The following is a 24,631-nucleotide window of genomic DNA, read 5'->3' as shown; positions in this document are numbered from 1 at the left end:
TGGCCCCTGGCCATTTCAAGCATTTGGAAAATAAACTGGCAGATCAGAGTTCTCTCTCTTTCTCTTTCAATTTCTTATTTTCCTTCTCAGGTAAAAATAAAATGTTTTTAAAGTTACTGGTGACCTTAAATAAATTACCAAAAGGTTATAGAGAAGAGGATAAATAAGAGGATACTTTTAAAAAATTCATGGAAGTTTTGTATTATGAGAAAGCTATACCTGGATTTCAAAAGACTTTTATGTCAGCTTAATTTTTAATTCCATTTTTCACAATCATTTTGAAGTTCTTTGTGTGTATATTTGGAGAAATATATATACATCAGTAGATGCATATTTTCTTTATATTGTTTATTATTTATAGTTATTATTTGTTATATTTATATACTTGTATTTTTCTGGGCCATATATCTTATGGTTCTGTTCATACCACTACATAAGAAAATTCCCGGGGGCTGGCACAGTGGCATAGTAGGTAAAGATGCTACCTGCAGTGCTGGCATCCCATGTGGGCGCCAGTTTGAGTCCTGGCTGCTCCAGTTCCGATCCAGCTCTCTGCTATGTCCTGGGAAAGCAGTGGAGGATGGCTCAGGTCCTTGGGCCCCTACACCCACATGGGAGACCAGGGAGAAGCACCTGGCTCCTGGCTTCGGATCAGCACAGCTCTGGCCATTGCAGCTAGTTGGAGAGAGATGGAGGACTTCTTTCTCTCTCTCGGCTTCTGTTTCTCTTTCTATGTAACTCTGACTTTCAAATAATAAATAAATCTTTAAAGAAAAAATTCTTATGTTCTTTTCTTAAACCTGTGTAATACTCCATTTCCAGCATCTTATTATGAAGAATTTCAAGCATATGGAAAAATTTAAATAATTTCACAATGAACATCATATAACCCTCCATTTAAATTCTACAATTTACATTTTACTATGCTTGTTTTATCACACATGTAGCTGTGCATCCTTCTATCCATCTGTCTTCTTTTTCATACAATTCAAAATAAACTGGACATTGCTCCACTCTGTCATAAGTACTTAACAACATATAAGCATTAATAAGAGTTCAATATTTTTTAGAGGGTTCTTCTTTTTTTTTTATTAGTTTTTTCTAGTTTTTTTTTTTTTTTTTTGACAGATAGAGTGAGACAGTGAGAGAGAAAGAGAGAAGGTCCTCCTTCCACTAGTTCAACCCCCAAATGGCTGCCATGGCCGGAGCTACGCTGATCCAAAGCCAGGAGCCAGGTACTTACTCCTGGGCTTTAATGCGGGTGCAGGCGCCCAAGCACTTGGGCCATCCTCCACTGCCCCCCTGGGCCACAGCAGAGAGCTGGACTGGAAGAGGAGCAACCAGGACCAGAACCCAGCGCCCATATGGGATGCCAGCGCCACAGGCAGAGGATTAACCAAGTGAGCCACGGCACCTGCCCCTTTTTTTTTTTTTTAATTTGACAAGTAGAGTTATAAATAGTGAGAGAGAGACAGAGAGAAAGGTCTTCCTTCCGTTGGTTCACACCCCAAATGGCTGCCTCAGCCAGCGATGCGCTGATCCATAGCCAGGAGCCAGGTGCTTCCTCCTGGTCTTCCATGCGGGTGCAGAAGCCCAAACACTTGGGCCATCCTCCACTGCCCTCCTGGGCCACTGCAGAGAGCTGGACTAGAAGAGGAACAACCAGAGCTAGAACCCGGTGCCCATATGGGATGCCGGCACTGCAGGTGGAAGATTAACCAAGGGTTCTTCTTTTATGTCAAATTTACAAATAGTGAGATGCATACATCATAAATGTCTTTGCCTCTAGCTTCCCACAGGCAACTTTTCCTGATTTTTGTTTAAAGTTTTATTTATTTGAAAGAGTTAAAGAGAGAAGTATAGACAGAGAGAGGTCTTCCATCTGCTGGTTTACTCCCCAGATGGTTGCAATGGCTGGAGCTGTGCCAATCTGAAGCCAGGAGTCAGGAGCTTCTTCGGGGTCTCCCATGTAGGCAAAGGGACCCAAGCACTTGGGCCATCTTCTGCTGCTATCCCAGGCCATAGCAGAGAGCTGGATTGGAAGAGGAGCAGCTGGAATTAGAACTAGCGCCCATATGGGGTGCCACTACTTCAGGCGAGGCTTTAACCTGGTGCACCATAGTGCTGGCCCCTTTGAATTTTTTCTGTTTTTAGATTGTCTTTCCCTCTTGCGGAATATATAAGCAGACTCTAACAGTTTGTACTCTTTTGCATGTGGCTTTGTTCTCTCAGCAAAATGATTTTCAGGATTCATTTTTGTTGTAATTACTAATAGTTTGTTCCTTTTTTCAAAAAGTTGTTTTGTTTAAGGTTTACTTTGATTTTGAGATACTTCAACTTTTTTTCAACATGAGTCTGGTATATCTTTATGATTTTATTCCTCTCATTCTATATATGTCTTTATATTTAATTCCTTAAATTTAGCTCATTTAGTTTATTTAAAGGAGATAAAAAGGGCTCCCACTTAGGTTTACTCCCTAAATGCCTGCAAACATCTGGGGCTGGGCCAAGTTGAAGCCAGGAGCCAAGAGCCAGGAACTCCATCTGGGTCTCCCACATGGCTGCAGAGACCCAAGCACTTGAGCCATCACCACTGCTTCCCATAGTGCACATCTACAGGAAGCTGCGATTGGGAGCAAAGCCAGGACTCAAACCCATGAATTCTGATTTGGAACATAGACGTTCCAAGTGGCATCTTAATCACTATGCAAAAACAGCTACGCCTATGTCTTTATATTTAATGAGGGTTTCATGAAGGTAGCATATTGTTGGTTTTCTTTTTTAATCTACTTTTAAAACCTTTAAGTGGTAATTTTAGACCATTTACGTTTAATATGATTATTTGCTTAATTTAAATAGACTCTTTTGCTATTTGTTTCATTTATCCTTTCTATTTTTTCTTTCATTTCCCTCCTGTTTTTCATCTTTTAGAGGGATTAGTTTAGTGTTTTTGTGATTTCATTTTATCTGTATTTTTGGCTTATTAGCTATAACTCATTGTTCTGTTATTTCAGTATTTGCTTTTGTAGTATATATATTTACCTTATCACATTCTATTTTTGAGTGACTTATGGTACTACATCTATAGTGTAAGAACATTGCAACAATATGTGATTACTTAGATTTTTTCCTCCCCGCCTTTGTGCAATTATTTTTCTTTTTTCTACACTGTGCCATATATCCCATAATATATCAAATTCATTTATCTTTCTTTTTTAATATTTATTTATTTATTTGAGAGGCAGAGTTACAGACAGGAAAGGAGAAACAGAGAGAGAGAGATCTTCCATGTGTTGGTTCCCTCCTCAAATGGCCACAACAGCTGGAGCTGGGCTGATCTGAAGCCAGGACCCAGGAGCTTCTTCTGGGTCTCCCACATGGATTCAGAGGCCCAAGCACTTGGACCATCCTCCAGTGCTTTCCTGGGCTATTAGCAGAAAGCTAGATTGGAAAGTTTAGCAGTCAGAACTTGAATTGGTGCCCATATGGGATATGGGCGCTGCAGATGGAGGCCCAACCCACTATGCCTCAGCATCAGCCCCTTAAGTCATTTATCTTTAAGGAGATTTAAATAGTAAGAGAGTTCTTTTATAGCTACTTATGTAGTTAACATTTTCAGAGCTCTTTATCTTTTTGTAGAGCATGTTTTCATCTATTATCATTTTTCTTTTCCTTGTTTGACTCCTTTTAAAAATTTTTGTAGTACAGTCCTGCTGGTGATAAAGTGTTTCAACTTTTGTATGTCTGTAGCAGTTTATATTTTGCTTCTTTTATTGATAGAGAATTCTAAGTTGACTTTTTTTTTTTTGTTTACTCTTTTAATGACATTGCACCACTATCTTCTGGTTTACATTACTTGTGATGGGAAGTCTTCTGCCATTCTTCTTTATAGATTTATTACTTTATATGTAATATGTCTTTTCTACTAAGTGTTTTTCAGATTTTCCTCCTTATTTCCTTGGTACTAGTGAATTTGGTTATAATGTCTTTTGATATCACTTTCATCAATTTTTTTACTTGAGTTGACTCTGTTTTAATCATTCTTTACACAGTTAGTTCCCTATTGGTAATAATTTTGGATATCTAAAACTCAATATTGTCTTCTAATTTGCATGTACTTACTTCATAGAACAGGTACATAAAACTGTATCAACATCTGTAAGCTTACTATTCAATGTCTGTATAACTTGATATCCCTTAATATGTGATATTGTATCCTCTGTATAACTACTCAGTACCTATATGTTTCATGTGTCGTTACTGGATATTCTATGGCCTCAAACTGAAGTTGCTAATTTGTTATTTTTTGCTTTGCTAAATTTTATTAAAATTGTTTTCTCAAAATCATTTCTATTAAAGAGAAAGTATCATTGGCCTCCTTATGTTAGATAAGACAAAATACATTTTCTTAGAAATTTCTTCCTCTACATTTTAACCCTGATGAATATTTATTTCAAGATTTGTTTTCTATATGATGTCTTTGTGATATAACCTGTTTTTTCTTATGAAACACTCATTTAGATAAAAGATGCAAAATCTGCCATACAATGCAGTGTTATTAATATTTTCTACCATTGAAAATTATTTCTTTCTGTCTTTTTGTAATAGAACATACAGTGGGAGAGGTTATTAAATTAGATCCTAGTGGATCTCCAAGAAAAGTCTGGGGAAAAAGCCCTACTGATTCTGTTCTAAAGATACTTGGAGAAGCTGAACTACAACTTCAAACGGAACTGCTGGAGAACTGTATTATTAGAAATGGTAAGCAAAAACTAATTTTTTCTCTTATTAGAAGTAATATTAGGGGCCAGTGTTATGGTGCAGTGAGTTAAGCTTCTGTTTTGAAGCTGGCATCCAATATGAACACTAATTCGAGTCTCAGATACTCTACTTCTGATCCAGCTCCCTGCTAATGTGCCTGGGAAAGCCGTGGAAGATGGTCCAAGCACTTGGGCCTCTGATCAGGGTGGGGTTCCTGACTCCTGGCTTTGGCCTAGCCCAACCCTAACTGTTGTGGCCATTTGTAGGATGAACCAGTTGGTAGAAGAACTCTTTCTCTGTCTCCATAACTATACCTTTCAAATAAATAAATCTTTAAAAAAAAAAAAACAAAATAGATGGGCTGACGCTGTGGCGCAGTAGGTTAATCCTCCGCCTGCAGTGCTGGCATCCCATATGGGCACTGGTTCTAGTCCCGGCTGCTCCTCTTCCCATCCAGCTCTCTGCTATGGCCTGGGAAAGCAGTATAAGATGGCCCACGTCCTTGGGCCCCTGCACCCATGTGGGAGACTCGGAGGACGCTCCAGGCTCCTGGCTTCAGATCGGCGCAGCTCCAGCCGTTTTGGGGAGTGAACCAGCAGACAGAAGACCTTTCTTTCTGTCTCTCTCACTGTCTGTAACTCTACCTCTCAAATAAATAAATAAAAAATCTTAAAAAAAGAAGTAATATTATTAAAAATTTCATTATTGTTTTAGGAAGGTTCCATTTTAAGGGAATTATTTGTAATCGATTATCATTATGTGGTTCCATGGTTAAGATGCTGCTTGGGATGCCTGCTTCCCATATTTCAATGCCAAAGTTTGGGTCCCAGCTCTACTTCTGATTCCAGCTTCTTGCTAATGTATACCCTGGGAGGCAATGATTATGGCACAAGTACTTGGGTCCCAGCCACCCAAGTGGAAATCCTAGATTGAATTCGGCTCCTGGCTTTGGCCTGGCCGAATCTCAGCTATTGTGAGCATTTGGGATATTGAACCAGTGAGTGGAAGATATCTATCCATCTCCCTCCCTTCCTCCCTCCCTCATTCCCCCCACCCTGTCATTCAAATTTAAAAAGTAAAAATAAATTTAAGGTTTTTTAAAGATATAATTATTTTTTAAAATTCCTTATTAGATGAAGAATTATATTTTCTGGGGGATTGTCTCAAATAGTAGTCTTTAGTTTTGACCTGATGTGGCTTGAATAGAATCTTAAAAGAAAAAGAAGTATGGGGAAGGAGGACTTCATAAGTCAGAATGATATTTTACATAAAGAAAAATAGAGCAGTGCATTAAATGATGAATGGTATGTGTTTTGATGTACATTCAGGAATTAAATTAACTAAAAGATAGCTGTAGTTTTGTTTGATTTTGGTATTCCAGCTATGCATAAAGAAGAAAAATAGGCTTTTTCAGATTATACAGCATGTTCAAATGATGAGAAAATTGATGTCGTTTTCTTCATTTTCAGTGTTATGTCTAGGCATTAATTGGTTTTCATGTCACTTGTGTGTTCTCTCTTTCTCTGTATCTCTGATGCTCTTATTTTATTTTCCTTAGAGATTAAGATATGACTATCTGAAGCTAGTAGAAAAAAACATAAGAGGTGAGGAGGTGAGGCTGTGGACATGATCTATAGTGGAATTAGCCAGAAACTAAGAATAATTAGCCAGTAAAATGAACCAATGCATGTGTTACCAAAATGGCAAAAGTAGATTGCTATTTCCTTATTAAGGGTGAATCTCCTAGCTGTTAATCATTCTATTATTTTCTTTAATGTTATAGAAAAAAGAATTTAAGTAAAGAAGCTTATTTAACCATTTGAAAAGAGGCAAAAGCACAAAGTGTCTATAATTAATTTGTTCATATAGTTATATATCAAGATATTGTCCATTTGTGTGCCATACACTAATTAAAAGCAAAAATACTAGTAACTTAGCTGGCACCGCGGCTCACTAGACTAATCCTCCACCTAGCGGCGCCGGCACACCGGGTTCTAGTCCCGGTCCGGGCGCCAGATTCTGTCCCGGTTGCCCCTCTTCCAGGCCAGCCCTCTGCTGTGGCCAGGGAGTGCAGTGGAGGATGGCCCAGGTGCTTGGGCCCTGCACCCCATGGGAGACCAGGAAAAGCACCTGGCTCCTGGCTCCTGCCATAGGATCAGCGCGGTGCGCCGGCCGCAGCGCGCCAGCCGCGGCGGCCATTGGAGGGTGAACCAACGGCAAAAGGAAGACCTTTCTCTCTGTCTCTCTCTCTCACTGTCCACTCTGCCTGTCAAAAAAAAAAAAAAATACTAGTAACTTAATATTCTTACTTCTTAGTCTAAGCTTATTTTCAAAATGGTTTGGGCTTTTTTTAGTACAGAAGTGCCCCAAAGCTCTAAAGAATTTTTTTAACTGATAATAAAAATTTCAGATTATTTTATAGTGTGAAAATCTAATATACAAAGATTCATTAGAATTATTTAGAAAAAATCAGATTCTGGTTCCTCTCATATAAAATTTTTATTGTTTAAATGTGTGGAATTTTGTATACAACAATATGTAAGGGTGAGAATTTGACCCAGCAGTTTAGATGCCAGTTTAAAACTCCTATGTTCCACATCAGAGTACCTGGCTTCAAAACACAGTTTCAGTTCCTGACTCCAGCTTCCTGCTGCTGTGTGGACCCTGGGAGGCAGCAGTGGTAGCCCAAGTTATTGGGTTCCTGCTACCCTATGAAAGACCTGTTATGAGTTCCCAGCTCTCAGCTTCAGCTTCAGCTTCAGCTTCCAAACCAGAGCTATTGCAGACATTTGGAGAGTGAACCAATGGATGGGAATGCTTACTCTCTCTCTCTTCAAAGAAAGAACGAAAATATTTAGGCAGTATAAAAGAAAAGCTTTCATCCTCCATATTCATCAATCCATCTATAAGGAATTAGAAATGAGAAATAGCTTATTTTATGATTTGTCCTTTTTAAATTTAATTCACCAGCTATTTATGTAACACATAAAGCTACAAAGAGAAAAACAGTTCTCAGAATGAACAAAAATGATAACCTTGCATGAAAAGGTCAAGAAGAAAAAGTATGCACAGAGTTCAAGAGTATTACAGAGAGTTTTTTAAGTATTTGACTTTATCTTAGATAGATGAGAATGTCTTCCCAGACTTGTCATATGTCCTCTGTTTTATTTTTTCCACAGTTGCATTTACTTAGAAGAATATGCTCATTGCTGGAATTTTAAGACAAAGAAATGATAGTTTTAGCATTGTGGAAACCACATGTGACAAAGTCTGTGTTAAATATATTATATATGAGATTTTCCAGGGCCAGACAGATGAGGAGGTTTTACTTGAATAATGTTATACAGTTCATTAATTATGCTGTATGTGGCCCTTCTTGGATTAGTGAGAGCCACAAACAGACCAGATAATTTTGAGCTAGGTCTAAGTGTTCTGTTTTTATTTTATTTTTTTATAAAGTTCTGTAGGTGGAAAGAATGAAATTCAAATCAACATGCAATTCCAATATATGCAAAAATATAAAGATCTAGTTAGTATGTATATGGGAGCAGCTTTGTGTTATGAAAGTAGAATAAGCTGTTCCACTTCCAATCCAGCTCTCTGCAGTGGCCTGAGAAAGCAGTAGAAGATGGCACAAGTCCTTGGGCCTCTGCACTTGCATGGGAGACCCCGGGGGAAGCTCCAGACTCCTGACATCGTGTGGGCTCAGCTGCATCCATTGCAGCCCTTTGGGAAATGAGCCAGCAGATGGAAGATCTTTCCCTCCCTCCCTCCCTCCCTCCCTCCCTCCCTCCCTCCCTCCCTCCCTCCCCCTCTCCTTCCTTCCCACTCTCTCTCTCTCTCTCTGCCTCTGCCTCTCTGTAACTCTTCCTTTCAAATAAATAAAAATAATTTTTTTAAAAAAGAATATAGAATAAGCTTAGGTTCCAGTTCAGGCACTATCACTAGCTTAGCAACCATGGTTATGTTATTCTGACTTTGACATTCAGTTTCACCATGTGTAAAATCAGAACACTATTATCAATGATGGTTCTGTGTGTTAAATGAGAAACATAAAGGAGCTGTGTGTTCTTAGTGTTTCATTCCTTATATCAATATCTCTTATGTCAGTTTGATCATTTGAAACTCCTTTTTGTAATAGATTCTTTAGGAAGGACAAATGTGATCACATACTACACTCAGATTTTTTCCTGTTCATAAGAGTTTATATTAAGACTTTATTCTTAAAGGTCAATTTGGCTGAATATAAAACCCTTGACTTAAATTTCTTTTTTGTTTGACTGTCTTTATATTTCTTCATTGTATTCTGGCAGAAAGCATGGCTGTCAGAAATTCTGATGACACTTTTATTTTCTTTCTCTTTAAAGTAACTTTAAAGTATCTTTCTTTTTCCTTAAAGTCCAAGGTCTTAGAATATATTTTGTTGTTGGGTGCCTTTTTTGTTTTTAGTAGACTTTTTTAAGATAAGTTTTGAGTTCATAACAAATTGAATGGAAAGTACAGAGACTTCCTGCATACTGCTTTCTCCCACAGATTCACAGACGCCACCATCAGCATCACACACCAGAGTTAGAGTTGTTAGAAGTTGTTAGAGTTGGTGAAGCAGCCTTGACACATAATTATCACCAGCATCCATAGTTTACATGACAGTTCACTTTTGGTGTTTTACTTTCTGTGCACTTTAACAAAGGTACATGTAATGAATTGTATCCCCTGTTATAGGGTCATACAGAACAATTTCCTTCCTTAAAATTTCCCATACTCTTTTTCTCCCTCCTGGCCCCAAATCTCTAGTAATGAAGGATCATTTTAGTGTCTCCATAATTTTGCCTTTTCCAGAATGTCATATAGTTGTACTAGATTTTCTCATTGAGGCACTTAAGATGCCTCTGTATCTTTGTGTGTCTTGATAGCTCTTTCTTTCAGCACAGAATAATAGAACATTGTATGGATGTGCCAGTTATTTATCCGTCCAACTACCAAAGGACATCTTGGTTGCTTCCATGTTTTGGAATTGTGAATAAAAATTATAAAAACATCCATGTACAGGGTTTTGTGTGAATATACATTCTCAACTCATTTGAGTAAATACAAAGAACATATTTTTTAATGGTGTGATAAATATATGTTTACTGTGTAAGAAACCAGCAAACTGTCTTCCAAAATGGTTGTAGCATTTTATATTTCCACCCTCGTTAAATAGAAACTTCCTGTTTTTCCACATCTTCCAGCATTTAATATTGTAGTGGTTTTGGATTTTGATCATCTTAATTGGGGTATAGTGGTATCGTATTTTAATTTGCAATTTCCTTATCAGATATTTAGTGTATTTTTATATTTTCCTTACCCTATGTTTATTTGCTATCAGTATGTCTCATTGGTTAGCTGTTCACATCTTTTTGCCCACTTTTAATGGGTTGTTTATTTAAAAGCTGTTGAGTTTTAAGAGTTCTTTGTGTGTTTTGACTAACAGATATATCAGGAATAACTCTGCAGTTATTCTCCAAGGCTGTGGTTTATTGTCTCATTTTCTTGACAGTGTCTTTCATAGAGCAGGCATTTTTAATTTCAGTAAGTCCAGTTAATCAGTTCTTTCTTTCATGGGTCATAGCTTAGGTGTTACATCCAAAGAAGTCTTTTGCAAACTACTTTCATCGGTATTATATTCTAGAAGTTTTATAGTTTTATATTTAGGTCTGGGATCCATCTTGAGTTAATTTTTTTGAGAGTTGTAGCATCTGTATCTAGGTTGATTTTTCTTGCATGTCAATGTTCGATTATTTTAGCATAATTTGTTGAAAGGGTTTCTTTTTCCAATGAATTACTTGTGTTCTTTTGTCTAAAATCAGTTGACTGCATTATATGGGGGAATTTCTGGCTCTGCATTCTGTTCCATTGATTTTTTTTTTTTTTATCTCTTGTGCCAATACCACAACTCAGTTCATTACTGTATCTTCATAGTACATGCTAACGTCAGGTATCATCAGGTTTTCAACTTTGTACTCCAATATCAGATTGGTTATTCTGGGTCTTTTGTATCTCTATATGTGCTTTAGAGTCAGTTTTTCAGTATTTACAAAATAGCTTGCTGGGATATTGATTGGGATTATGTTGAGTTCAAAGATTAAGTTGGGCAGAATTGATATCTTAACAATATTGAATTTTCTGCCCATGAACCTGGAATGTCTTTCTATTTACTTAGTTTTTCTTTGATATTTTGATATTTCTCATCAGTTTTATAGTTTTCCTCACCATGATTTGTTTTATGATTATTTGAGAGGCACAGAATAAGAAAGAGAGAGAAAAAAAAAAAAAACTCCCTTCACTGATTGACTTCCCAAATGCCCAGAATGGCCACATGGATGTGAGTGAAACCAAGAGCCAAGAATTCAATCCAGGTCTCTCATGTGGATGGCAAGGAGCCATCCACCACTGGATCCCAAGGTCTGCTTTAGGAGGAAGCTGGAGGTAGTAGATAGAGCCAGGAATTGAACCCTGTTACTCCCCAGCATGGGATACTGGTGTCTCAACCAGCATTCCAACCACTAAGCTAAACACTTGCCCTGTATTATGTTTTTTTAAATCTGTGGTTCCCAGTGTTTTTTCCTCTGAATTTTGAAGAAGTATTCTTAGATTATAGTTTTTATCCTTTTGTGTTCTATTTCTTAAACCTTCTTCAGTAGTGTCTACTATGTATATTTTGGATCTTATTCCCTTTTCTATCACCTTTTCTTGAAATTTTTTATTAATTTTTTAATAAACTTTTTCTCGTGTTCAATTTTTCTTAAGGCATTATAGGTTATGTTTACATGATCTGGTGTTTATTTTAGAATCATTATTTCCTTTTTTTACTTTATTTTTTCCCTAGAAACCTTTATTTAAGGTACACAAACTTCATGCATTTCATAGAATTATTTTTTCTAAGGCCCTTTTTCCCAGTTTTTTTTTTTTTTCTGAGCTCCATAATTCCTGATTTTCTTTCTCATTGTAATTCATGTTATTCTCTTGCATCCTCTGGTTTTTTTCCATTAATCTTTAAATATTAAGTTGTCATTTTAATTTGTTTTGTGAGTTTCACTTTCTGTGACAGTAGTTCTCATTTTGCCCTCACAGTATACTTTACCAATGTCTGGAGACATTTTTTAGCACTGGGAAGGGTACTGTAGTATTAAGGAAGGCTGGTAAATCTGCAGTGCACACTGTAACTCCCTAAAACCAAGAAATATGTGACCCATTCGTGACAAAGTAGAGAAACAAAAACCTTAATGTATAGGGACATTCTTATTATTATTATTCTCTTATGATAGTTTATACAAGATTCAACAATGATCTTAGTATATTACCCTAATGTCATGATACTAGATTTACTTAACTTTTAGGATTGAGGAGTAGGTCAAACTAACTTTTACTTCATTACTTAGAGCTTCCTCTTCTGTTATTTTTATGAAGTGACAAAGAATTATATAGCCTTGTAATTTCTGGATTCTGGCTCATCTACGTTTTCCATTTCTTTTTCTCCCCATTATCCCTGTATAGATAAATTTAAGTTCTCATTCTATTAGTATCTCTTCAATGTGGGATTTTATTCTAAAAGGGAGCCTCAATTTTTTTTAAAGATTTTATTTATTTATTCAAGAGGTAGAGTTACAGACAGAGAAAGGGAGAGACAAAAAGGTCTTCCATCCACTGGTTCACTCCCCAGATGGCCACAACGGCTGGAGCTGAGCCGATCTGAAACCAGGATTTCATAAGATGTAATACATAAACAACACAGTTTTATATGTCCAATGAAAAAGGATAATAGAAACTGGAGGCTTACAGTAGTTTTGTTTTTTGTTTGTTTGTTTGTTTAAGATTCATTTATTTACTCGAGAGGCAGAGTTAGAGAGAGAGAGGGAGAAACAGAGAGATCTTCCATCCACTGGTTCACTCCCCAAATGGCCACAATGATCCGAACTGGGCCAGGCCAAAGCCAGGAGCCAGGAGCTTCTTCCAGGTCTCCCACACGGGTGCAGGGGCCCAAGGCCTTGAGCCATCTTCTATTGCTTCCCCAGGCCATAGCAGAGAGCTGGAAGGGAAGTGGAACAGCCGGTTCTTGAACTGGTGCCCATATGGAATGCCAGCACTGCAGGCAGTGGCTTTACCGGCTATGCCACAACGCCGGTCCTGAGAGTTCTTAAAATTCTGTCAAACTGGGGCTGACATTGTAGCATAGCAAGTTAATCTGCTGCTTGTTGCCCTGGCATCCCATATGGGCGCTGGTTCAAGTCCCAGCTGTTCCATTTATGATCCAGCTCACTACTAATGTGTGTGAGAAAGGAGCAGAGAATGGACCAAGTGCTTGGCCTCCTGCACCGATGTGGGAGACCCAGACGAAGCTCCTGGCTCCTGGCTTTGGCCTGGCCCACCCTGACCATTGTAGCCATTTGGGCTGTGAACCAACTGATAGAAGACCTCTCTGTCTCTGTCTCTTCCTCTCTGTAACTCTGCCTTTCAAATAAATAAAATAAATCTTTTTTAAAAAAATTCTGCCACACTTTTTCCAACTTTTCTATTGACTCCTTCCATTTATGTACAAAAATATTCCCATTTTAGCCATTATATTAGTAAAATTTTTAAACTTTGCCTTATCAACATTATTTCTTTTATTTGGAAGGCAGAGAGAGAGACACATACACACACATACAGCTAGAGATCTTCTACCTGCTAGTTCACTCCTCAGTTGCCTGCAATAATGGGGGCTGGGCCAGGTCAAAACTGGGAGTTCAGAACTTAGTCCAGGTCTTCCAAATTGGTGTCAGAGACCCAAGTATTTGAGCCATCACCTGCTGTCTCCCAGGGTACACGTTAGCAGGAAACTGGAACTAGAAACAGAGCTGGGATCAAACATTGGCACTCTGATTTGAGGTGCAAATATCCCAAGCAGTGTCAACTGCTACACCACACACTCACTCACCCCAAAGCTGTTCTTTTTAAGCTGGTCTGCCCATCGTGTTCTCTTGTGAGTACCTATAGGCTTTTTTAGGGTTCTCTTGATCTCTTGATCAGGTACCCTGTTGAGTCCCTCTGCTTTCTTTTCAGTAGATGTTATTACTACTTACATCAGGAGAGTGTCAGTGATCCCTATCCATTACCAGGGAAAACACTTCATAAGATATATTTGCCTATAATTTTCCTGCTTTTTTAGTATTTATGATGTGTTAGTATCAAAGTTTTGCTGCCCTTTGGAAATAGGTTGGAAAGTACTCCAATTTTCGCATTTCTGGAAGACTTTGTGAGATACATATATTTATCTTTGTGAGATATATATATATATATTTTTTTTTCCCTGAACTATTTGAAAGAATTCACCTGTGACACCATGTGAATCTGGAATTTTCTCTTTTAGGAAACTTTTTTTAAAGATTTATTTATTTATTTGAAAGTCAGAATTAGAAAGAGGGAGAGATTTTCCATCTGCTGGTTTACTCCCTGGATGACTGCAACATCCGAGGCTGTACCAGGCTGAAGCCCAGAGCCAGGAGCTTTATGCAAGTCTCCCACAGAGAGGCAGAGGTCCATGTCCCTGGAACATCATATGCTGTGTTTCCCAGGCCATTAGCAGAGAGCTTTACCAGAAGTGGAACAGCCAGGACTTGAGCGTGTGCCCATTTGGGATGCCAATGTTATGGCCCCACTTTGGGAAGATTTAAAGTATAGGTTCAACTACAGTTGTAATTCCTTTTGAATATTTGGATAATTTACAAGTATTCTGCTGAATTTCCTAACATTTGTGAGTTCTCTAGTAATTTTTCTAATATTGCTTTTTAATTTATTTCCATTGAGGTGAGAAATAGCATACTCTGTGATTTTACTCCTTTGAAACTTTGAGACTTACATTATGACACTATGTACGGTCTGTTCTGAAAATGTTCCATGTGTACCTGAAAAGAATGTATAATTGAGTGTGGCTGTATATATATGCAAGTATAGTCAGTGTCAAGTTATTTAACTATCATGTTCAAATATTGTGTATGTTTGTTGATTATGTGTATTTGCTTATTCTGTCACCTTCTGAGAAGGGTATTAAAATTCACAAGTATAATTGTGGACTTGTCATTTCTCTTTTTAAGTCTATCACTTTTTGCTATTTATATTTTAAAGATGTTCAATGCATAGCAATTTAGATTATTGCATCTTCCTTATGCATTGACCCTTTTATTTCTATGACATGTCCCTTTTTTTACTTTTTTTTTAATTAATTTATTTATTTGAAAGGCAGAGTTACATAGAGGCAGAGACAGAGGCAGAGAGTGAGAGAGAGAGAGACAGGTCTTCCATCTGCTGGCTCACTCCTCAAATGGATGCAAAGGCCAGAGCTGAGATGATCCAACACCAGGAACCAGGAGCTTCCTTTGGGTCTCCCACACGGGTGCAGGGGCCCAAGCACTTTGACCAAGTTCTGTTGCATTCCTAGGCCACAGCAGAAAGCTATATCAGAAGAGGAACAGCTGAGACTCAAACAAGCACCCATATAAGATGCCGGTGCTACAGGCGACAGCTTTACCCTCTATGCCCCAGAATATTACATTCTTTAAAGTCTGCTTTATCTTATATTATTTAACGACATCAGCTTCCTTTTGGTTAATGCTTGCTTAGTATCTTTTTTCCATGTCTGTTTCTTCCAACTTTTCTGATTTTTTTAGGTTCAAGTGTATCTTATTTCAAATTTGGTTTAACAATGTTTATCTTTAATCAGTTTCATTTATTTACATATAATGTAATTTTGTTAGGATTTGATTTTTAGTCTATATATATATTCTTTTTGTTGTTTATTTGCCTCATCTGTTTCTTTATTTTATAATTAATCTTCCACTTAAAATAAGTATAGGGCGGCACCATGGCTCACTAGGTTAATCCTCCGCCTTGCAGCGCCAGCACACTGGGTTCTAGTCCCGGTCGGGGCGCCGGATTCTGTTGCGGTTGCCCCTCTTCCAGGCCAGCTCTCTGCTGTGGCCAGGGAGTGCAGTGGAGGATGGCCCAAGTACTTGGGCCCTGCACCCCATGGGAGACCAGGAGAAGTACCTGGCTCCTGCCATCGGATCAACGCGGTGCACCAGCCACAGCGTGCCGGCTGCGGCGGCCGTGGAGGGTGAACCAACGGCAAAGGAAGACCTTTCTCTCTGTCTGTCTCTCTCGCTGTCCACTCTGCCTGTCGAAAAAAAAAAGTGTTTTAAAAAAATAAGTATAAATGATGAACAAAATGCATTAAAAAGCTGAAATCTTTGGTAAAGAATTGATGCAGGCAAGGCATGATGGGCTATAATTCTTGTTAGAAGGCAGATACTTAATATTAATTTTTCTTCACCCAACATTTTCATTTTTTCCTCTTCTATTAGTTTTTAGCCATACATATTTTTAATTTTAAAGATTTATATATTTGAAAGGCAGATTTATAGAGATCGAGTGAAACAGAGCATGAGAGATCTTCCATCCACTGGTTTACTTCCCAAATGGTGGCAATGGTCAGGGCTGGGTAAAATCAAAGCCAGGATCCTGGAACTCCTTCTGTCTACCTTGTAAGTGGCAGGGGCCCAAACAATTGTATCATCTTCCATTGCTTTCCCAAGTGCATTAGCTGAGAGCTGCATTGGAAGTAGAGCAACTGGAACTTGAAACCCGTGCCCATATGAGATGCAGCATCTCACATGGCTACCTAACCCCCTGTTCCACAGTGCTGGCTCCATTAATCTATCCTTTTTTATTTTTAAGAAAAGTACTCATTTTTCCATTGTGAAGAGTTGGCCAGTTGTATAGATAAGACATAAATATGGCAGGCAAGAACATGAAAAAATGCTTAACAACATTAGTCACTAGGAAAACATAAAGGAGCACTCAAGGAATAACTCATTACATGCCTTTTTTTTTTTTTACTATTAGAGTAGTAGTTTTATTGTTAATTTGCATAATACAACACATTAAGGACAGAGATCCTACATGGGAAGCAAGTGTACAGTGACTCCCGTTGTTGATTTAACAATTGACACTTATTCATGACATCAGTAATCACCCGAGGCTCCTGTCATGAGCTTCCAAGACTATGGAAGCCTCTTCAGTTCACCAACTTTGACCTTATTTAGACAAGGCCATAATCAAAGTGGAAGTTCTCTCCTTTCTTCAGAGAAAGGTACCTCCTCCTTTGATGGCCCATTTTTTCCGCTGGGATCTCACAGAGATCTTTCATTTAGGTCATTTTTTTTTCTTTTTTTGCCACAGTATCTTGGCTTTCCATGCCTGAAATACTCTCATAGGCTCTTCAGCCAGATCCAAATGCCTTAAGGGCTGATTCTGAGGCCAGAGTGCTGTTTAGGACATCTGCCATTCTATGAGTCTGCTGTGTATCCCACTTCCCATGTTGGATTTTTCTCTCCTTTTTAATTCCATCAGTTAGTATTAGCAGACACTAGTCTTATTTATGTGATCTCTTTAACTCTTAATCCTATCATTATGATCAATTATGAACTGAAACTGATCACTTCAACTAGTGAGATGGCCTTGGTACATGCCACCTTGATGGGATTGATTTGGGAGCCCTTGGCACGTTTCTAGCTCTACCGTTAGGGGTAAGTCCAAGTGAGCATGTGCCGAACTGTACATCTCCTCCTTCTCTTGTTCCCACTCTTATATTTAACAGGGATCATTTTTCAGTTAAATTTAAACACCTGAGAATAATTGTGTGTTAATTAAAGAGTTCAGCCAGTGGTATTAAGTAGAACAACAACAAAAAATACTAAAAGGAATAAAATAGTAAGTTGTTCATCGACAGTCAGCACAAGGGCTTGATCAAGTCATTGTTTCTCATAGTGTCCATTTCACTTCAACAGGTTTCCTTTTAGGTGCTCAGTTAGTTGTCACAGATCAGGGAGAACATATGATATTTGTCCCTTTAGGACTGGTTTATTTCACTCAGCATGATGTTTTTCAGATTTCTCCATTTTGTTGCAAATGACCGGATTTCATTTTTTTTATTGCTGTATAGTATTCTATAGAGTACATACCCCATAATTTCTTTATCCAGTCTACTGTTGATGGGCATTTAGGTTGATTCCATGTCTTAGGTATTGTGAATTGAGCTGCAATGAACATTGAGGTGCAGACAGCTCTTTTATTTGCCAATTTAATATCCTTTGTGTAAATTCCAAGTAGTGGGATGGCTGGGTCACGTGGTAGCGCTATATTCAGGTTTCTGAGGAATCTCCAAACTGTCTTCCATAGTGGCTTTACCAGGTTTCATTCCCATCGACAGTGAATTAGTGTGCTTTTTTCCGCACATCCTCACCAGCATCTGTTGTTAGTCGATTTCTGTATGTGAGCCATTCTAACCAGGGTGAGGTAAAACCTCATTGTGTGTGTGTGTGTGTGTTGTTGTTGTTGTTGTTTTTTTTTTTTTTTTTTTTTTGACAGGCAGAGTGGACAGTGAGAGAGACAGACAGAGAGAAAGGTCTTCCTTTGCCATTGGTTCACCCTCCACGGCTGCCGCGGCCGGCACACTGTGGCCGGTGCACCGCGTTGATCCGATGGCAGGAGCCAGGTACTTCTGGTCTCCCATGGGGTGCAGGGCCCAAGTACTTGGGCCATCCTCCACTGCACTCCCTAGCCACAGCAGAGAGCTGGCCTGGAAGAGGGGCAACCGGGACAGAATCTGGCACCCCGACCAGGACTAGAACCTGGTGTGCCGGCGCCACAAGGCGGAGGATTAACCTAGTGAGCCATGGTGCCGGCCCTCATTGTGGTTTTGATTTGCATTTCCCTGATGACTAGTGATCCTGAACATTTTTTCACGTGTCTGTTGGCCATTTGGATTTCCTCTTTCGAAAAATGTCTATTGAGTTCCTTGGCTCATCTCTTACGTGGGTTGTTTGTTTTGATGTTGTGGAGTTTCTTGATCTCTGTAGATTCTGATTATTAATCCTTTATCTGTTGCATAATTTGCAAATATTTTTCCCATTATGTCGGTTGCCTCTTCACCTCTTCACTTTCCTGACTGTTTCTTTTGCAGTACAGAAACTTCTCAATGTGATGTAATCCCAATTGTTAATTCTGGCTTTGACTGCCTGTGTGTTTGTCATAAATTGTCTTGATTGTGTTGAGGAATGTTCCTTCTATACCCAATTTGCCTGTAGGTATTTCAAGTATAATATGTAATGCCCACAGTGTCCCTCTGCTTTAGCATTTCCCCTGCTGTTTTCTCGTTAACTCTTCCCTGAGATTAAACACTCTCCACTTTCCACTTTTTTTTTTTTTTTTAACTGTCTTTCCCTAGACTACAGCAGTAAGCTTCTTCCCTATTCTACCATCTTGGTGTGTCTCCTTGGCTATACTTTTTTAGTTAACCTGTTATAGTGGTCCTAAAGAATAGATTTTTGTATCCTGTATCATTGCTTAATTCTACCCTAATGCTTATTTAAATCTATCTTAATTTGGGAGTTATGCTGCTTCTTAAACCATGCAAAGTCCTCTTTTTAAAAAATTCTAAAGAATTTTTTTTTGGACTAAGGGCTACCAGATAAAAGCATGTAATTTTAGGAGGGAATAAAGATCATTGTAAAGATTATACTGTGCCCGGCGCCGCGGCTCACTAGGTTAATCCTCCGCCTTGTGGCGCCGGCACACCAGGTTCTAGTCCCAGTCGGGGCGCCAGATTCTGTCCCAGTTGCCCCTCTTCCAGGCCAGCTCTCTGCTGTGGCCTGGGAGTGCAGTGGAGGATGGCCCAAGTGCTTGGGCCCTGCACCCACATGGAAGACCAGGAGAAGCACCTGGCTCCTGGCTTCAGATCAGCGTGATGCGCTGGCCACGGCAGCCATTGGAGGGTGAACCAACGGCAAAGGAAGACCTTTCTCTCAGTCTCTCTCTCACTGTCCACTCTGCCTGTCAAAAAAAAAAAAAGATTATACTGTGAGTAAATGTAAATATAAATGAATATTGATTGTTTACCACAGTAATTTGAATCTTACAATATTTATAAGATATGTAAAAGTAAAGCATAATAATAAGAATACAAAGAGTTAGAGGGAGATAACTGCAAAGGATATTGTTAAAACAACTTAGCTATTATCCTGTAGTATCCAATTTTCCCTTCTTCATTTTAGTAATAGACCTTTCCCCTTCCTGCCATGGGTTTTGGTGGGGAATATGTCAGCATATGGAGAGATTACATTTCCTAGCTTTCTTTGCACCTCAATATGGCCAAGAAAATAAGTTATATCCAAATTACCGTAACCAAATGAGCAACTTTTCATGTGTTTATGGGCCATTTGGATATCCTCTTATTTGAAGTGTCCATTCAAACTTGTAACTCTATTGAACTGTTTTCTTTTGCTTTCTGGGAATTCTATGAATATTCTGGATACAAGCCTTTTGTTAGTTATATATGTTATATTTTATCTTTAAATGGCTTCTCATTTTACTGGGTGACATTTTTTGAAGAGCACAATTAGTTAATTTTATTTTTGTCCAATTTATTTGTTCTTTATAATTGGCAATTTTTGGATCCTGTTTTTAAAATCATAAAGTCATGATGATATTCTCCAATGTTGACTTCAGGAAACTTTTTTTTAATTAAAATTTAGACCTTCAGTTTGTCTCACACAGGTTTTTAATATGGTGAGGAGATATATTTTTTTTCAAATTTAATATCCAGATGACCCTGCACCATTTATTAAATACTTTGCCATGCTATTTTTGTTGCAAATCAAGTGTCTTCATATGTGTTGCTGGACTCTTTTAATCACTGAACTCTGTCCATAATTGCACCAATATGGTACTATCTTAATAATTGTTATTTTTAAGTCTTAAATTGATTGATCCTGTATTCCCATCTTGTTCATCAAGATTAATTTGGGGTCTGATAATTGTAGTGTAGTGGGTGAAGCTGCAACCTGTGACACTGGCATTCCATATGGGCACTAGTTATGGTCCTAGCTCTCAACTTCTGATCTAGTGCCCTACTAATGGACCTGCAGAAGCAGCGGAAGATGGCCCTAGTCCTTGGGCCCCTGTACTCACGTGGGAGACCCAGAAGAAGCTCCTCGCTCCTGGCTTTTGTCTGGCCCAGCCCTGGCTGTTGTGGCCATTGGAGAATGAAGCACCTGATGGAAGATCTCTCTATGTCTCTACCTCTCTCTGTGTGTGTAACTCTGCCTTTCAAATAAATAAAATAAATCTTTAAAAGAATGGGGGGGGGGTAATGTGGTTAATCTAACCACTTGTTTATTGCATATAAATTTTAGAATAGGCTTCTCGAGATACACCAAGAATACACTTGACCATTTGGGAATATTTTGAATCTATAAATCAGTTTGGATAGAACTGGTAGCTTTAGAATATTGATTCTTCCAATCCATGAATATGTGTATCCTCCAGTTATTTACATTTTTATTTCTTTTAACAGTAGGCTGTAGCTTTCTCCATAGAGATTTCTTAATCTGAATAGATAATGGGAAATATTTTATATTTTTCTTACTGTTGTATTTATTGTTTATATTTCATTTAATAACTCTGGCTGATTTATAAAACTGAATATAAGTAATGTTTACCTATTGAACTTATCTTCAACAATCTTAATCAATTAATTTTAATAATTTATGCATAACTTATCTTGATATTTTTGTGTAATCAGTGATTTTTCTGTAATGACCATTTTATTCTTTTTCAATTCTTATGCCTCTTTCTTTCTTTTTTCTTCCTTACTGCTGTGGTGAGGAAGCTAAAATTTCCAGTAAAATGTTGAATGGAGCTTATAATAGAAGTGAGATATTCCTGATTTATAAGGGAATATGTATTAATGTAAGCCTTTTAAAAAAAAGATTTTTTTATTTATTTGAGAGGCAGAATTACAGAAAGAGAAAGAGAGAGGTCCTCCATCCACTGATTCACTCCCCAAATGGCCACAACAGCCAGAGCTTAGCTGATCCAAAGCCAGGAGCTAGGAGCTTCCTGCAGGTCTCCCACATGGTTGCAGAGCTCAAGCACTTGGGCCATCCTCTACTGTCTCCCCAGCCATTAGCAGGGAGCTGGATCAGAAGCGGAGATGCGGGGACCAATTGGCACCTATATGGGATGCCAGCACCACAGGCTGATGCCTAACCCACTATGCCACAGTGCCCATCCCTAACTTAAGACTTTTTTGAAAATATTCTTTATTAATTTAAGGCATTTCCTTCTAGTCTGAGTTTATGAAGAATCATTGAATGTTATCACTCCCATATTCTGAGTCAATTGAAATTATTGTATGATTTTTCTCCTTTGTTATATTAATGTGACAAATTCCATTGATTGATTTTTGGATATTAAATGAGCCTTAATATAATCACTTTTTTTTTTTTATTGTTACCAGTCTTATAAGCTGTGTATTTCATTGGTTTCAGTTTTGGTTTTCTGATGTAAGTGAATTTCATTGTGGTAAATTCTATTAACATTTTTAAAAATTTTTATTTATTTTAAAGTCAGAGTTAGAGTTAGAGAGAGAGAGAGAGAGAGAGGTCTTCCATCTGCTGGTTTACTCCCCAATTGTTCGCAATGGCCAGAGCTATGCCAATCCGAAGCCAGGAGCCAGAAGCTTCTTCCAGGTCTCCCACATGGGTGCAGGGGCGCCAGGACTTGGGCCGTCTTCTACTGCTTTCCCAGGACATACCAGAGAGCTGGATCAGAAGTGGAGCAGCCCGTCTCGAACTGGAGCCCATGTGGGATGCCGGTGCTTTAGGCCAGGATGTTAACCCACTGTACCACAGTGCTGGCACCTTTATTAACATTTTTATTTGCTTCTTTATAAATTGTTATTTATAGTCTTTGTTCTTTTTTTATATTGCATGGGCCATTTTTGCCAATTTTTAGTGATTTTTTTTTTGTCTGGTATAAGTAACCTAATCCCTCCCCATCACTTCCCTTATCTATGTCAATATTTAGGTGTAAAATTTTTCATTCACATACTTTACTAAATTATTTAATTAAACCTATTAAGTTTTAGACCTGGACATACCAGATGCTCAGCATGTGCAGGTTCTATCATCATTAATAAGAAATAGGTTTTGTGTTTTATATTCTGATAATTCCCTTTCCTGTTGCATTTGTTAGACCCTCTAAAACAATCTTTAATGATAATGATGTTGTCTGATATCCTTGTGTCTAATTTTAATAGGCAAGATGTTTTAGCAGAATGGTAAGGCTAAATGATCAAACACACAGATATGACCTCTGCCACAATCAATTTGTTGTGGCAAACAGTTGGTTGAAGCTCAGTGAAAGGGAATGATTCCAAGGCATTAGCAGCACTATAGTTTTATTCTGTTGACAAGGAAGAAATAAAGCATTAAAAAACTCACAAATACCTAGATACAACATTTTTATCTAAAGAAGTTAGCTGAACCAAGACTAGACAGTTCCTGTTAACCTAGTGTTATAAAGGACTGTAGGGAACACAAAGGGCCCACTTGACTTTAGAGATAATGAATTGAAAGTAAGGCAGTAAGCAATGTTTTCCTCCAACCATTTCAACTACACATGTACAGAAATGTTAAGTAGAGAATTGGATATAATTACAAGGTTGGGATTTTTTGCATGAGTACAATGAGGTAAGTCACCCTGTTGAGGATATATACAAGAGAAAAATTATGATGAACTTTAGATTTTTTTAAATATGTATTTGTTTATTTGAGAGGAAGAGCTACAGACAGAGAGAGGGAAGGATAGAGAGAGCTTCCATCCACTGATTCACTCCCCAGATGGCTGCAACAGCCACAGCTGGGCCGATCTGAAGCCAGGAGCAAGGAGCTTCTTCTGCATCACCGATGTGGGTAGAGGCCCAAGCACTAGAGGCATCTTCTGCTTTCCCAGGCCATTAGCAGGGAGCTGAATCAGAAGTGGAGCAGCCTGGACTTGAACCAGCACCCATATGGGATGCCAGCGCTGCAGGTGATGGCTTAACCTACTACTCCACAGCACCAGCCCCTTTTATTTTATTTTATTTTATTTTTATTTATTTATTTATTTATTTTGACAGGCAGAGTGGACAAAGAGAGAGAGAGAGAGAGAGAGAGAAAGAAAGGTCTTCCTTTTCGGTTGGTTCACTCTCCAATGGCCACTGTGGCCAGCGCACCACACTAATCTGAAGCCAGGAGCCAGGTGCTTCCTCCTGGTCTCCTGTGCGGGTGCAGGGCCCAAGGACTTGGGCCATCCTCCACTGCCTTCCTGGGCCACAGCAGAGAGCTGGACTGGAAGAGGAGCAACCAGGACAGAATCCGGCGCCTGGACCAGGACTAGAACCCAGTGTGTCGGCGCCGCAAGGCGGAGGATTAGCCTAGTGAGCCCCGGCGCTGGCCTCCCAGCCCCTTTTAGATGAGTTTTAATGTCGATAATGGAGAGAGAAAATCTGACAGGGTCAATGCATTATACGTATAAGTTGCAATAGTAGAGAGAGACAAAATGAAAAATACAATGACAGAAATTGGAGAATAGGATTCTTTAACACTGAAGATTTTGAGGGAATGTATAAATGACAGAATGTCTAAGGTATAACCATTGGAGTGACTGAGAATACAGTGATGACTGAGGTAGGGTGAAGGTGAGTGAACTGAAAGTCCTGGATATCAGAAGAATTACTAATTTAACTATAAAAATCATCTAATTAGTTATGTCAAAATTAGATTGTGATGAACTCATTTACAAATAAATGGGAGTGACCTAGAGGTAGAAACTATAGCAAATTGTTCTGAGGTTCATCCATTCTATCCTGGTGCCAATTAAAAGCATGGAGAGTTTCAGAGCAATTACAAGTAAAGACCAATATAAGTAAAAATAATCAGTTAATAACTTAAAAAATATTATTCTGATATAC

At 38.5% G+C, this 24,631-nt stretch overlaps 1 protein-coding gene across 23 annotated transcripts in view; it reads left to right on the top strand.

Annotated features, from left to right (window-relative positions):
* The window catches only part of NEK1 (NIMA related kinase 1), a 203,320-nt gene that overhangs the window by 130,419 nt on the left and 48,270 nt on the right, over positions 1-24,631 (top strand). For all 23 annotated transcript variants that reach the window (XR_011386262.2, XR_011386261.2, XR_016228912.1 and 20 more), the window contains one exon: positions 4,609-4,761. Coding sequence is in view for 15 of the 23 variants with exons in the window: in XM_070068291.2 (XP_069924392.2) it covers positions 4,609-4,761 (153 nt within the window). In the remaining 8 variants the exon portion in view is untranslated. The remainder of the gene's footprint in view (positions 1-4,608; positions 4,762-24,631) is intronic.

The sequence above is a fragment of the Oryctolagus cuniculus genome, chromosome 2 (genome assembly GCF_051225735.1).
Source record: "Oryctolagus cuniculus isolate XC-2025 breed Fujian yellow rabbit chromosome 2, ASM5122573v1, whole genome shotgun sequence".
Lineage (NCBI taxonomy): Eukaryota > Metazoa > Chordata > Mammalia > Lagomorpha > Leporidae > Oryctolagus > Oryctolagus cuniculus.
This window is presented reverse-complemented; position numbering and strand designations above follow the sequence as displayed.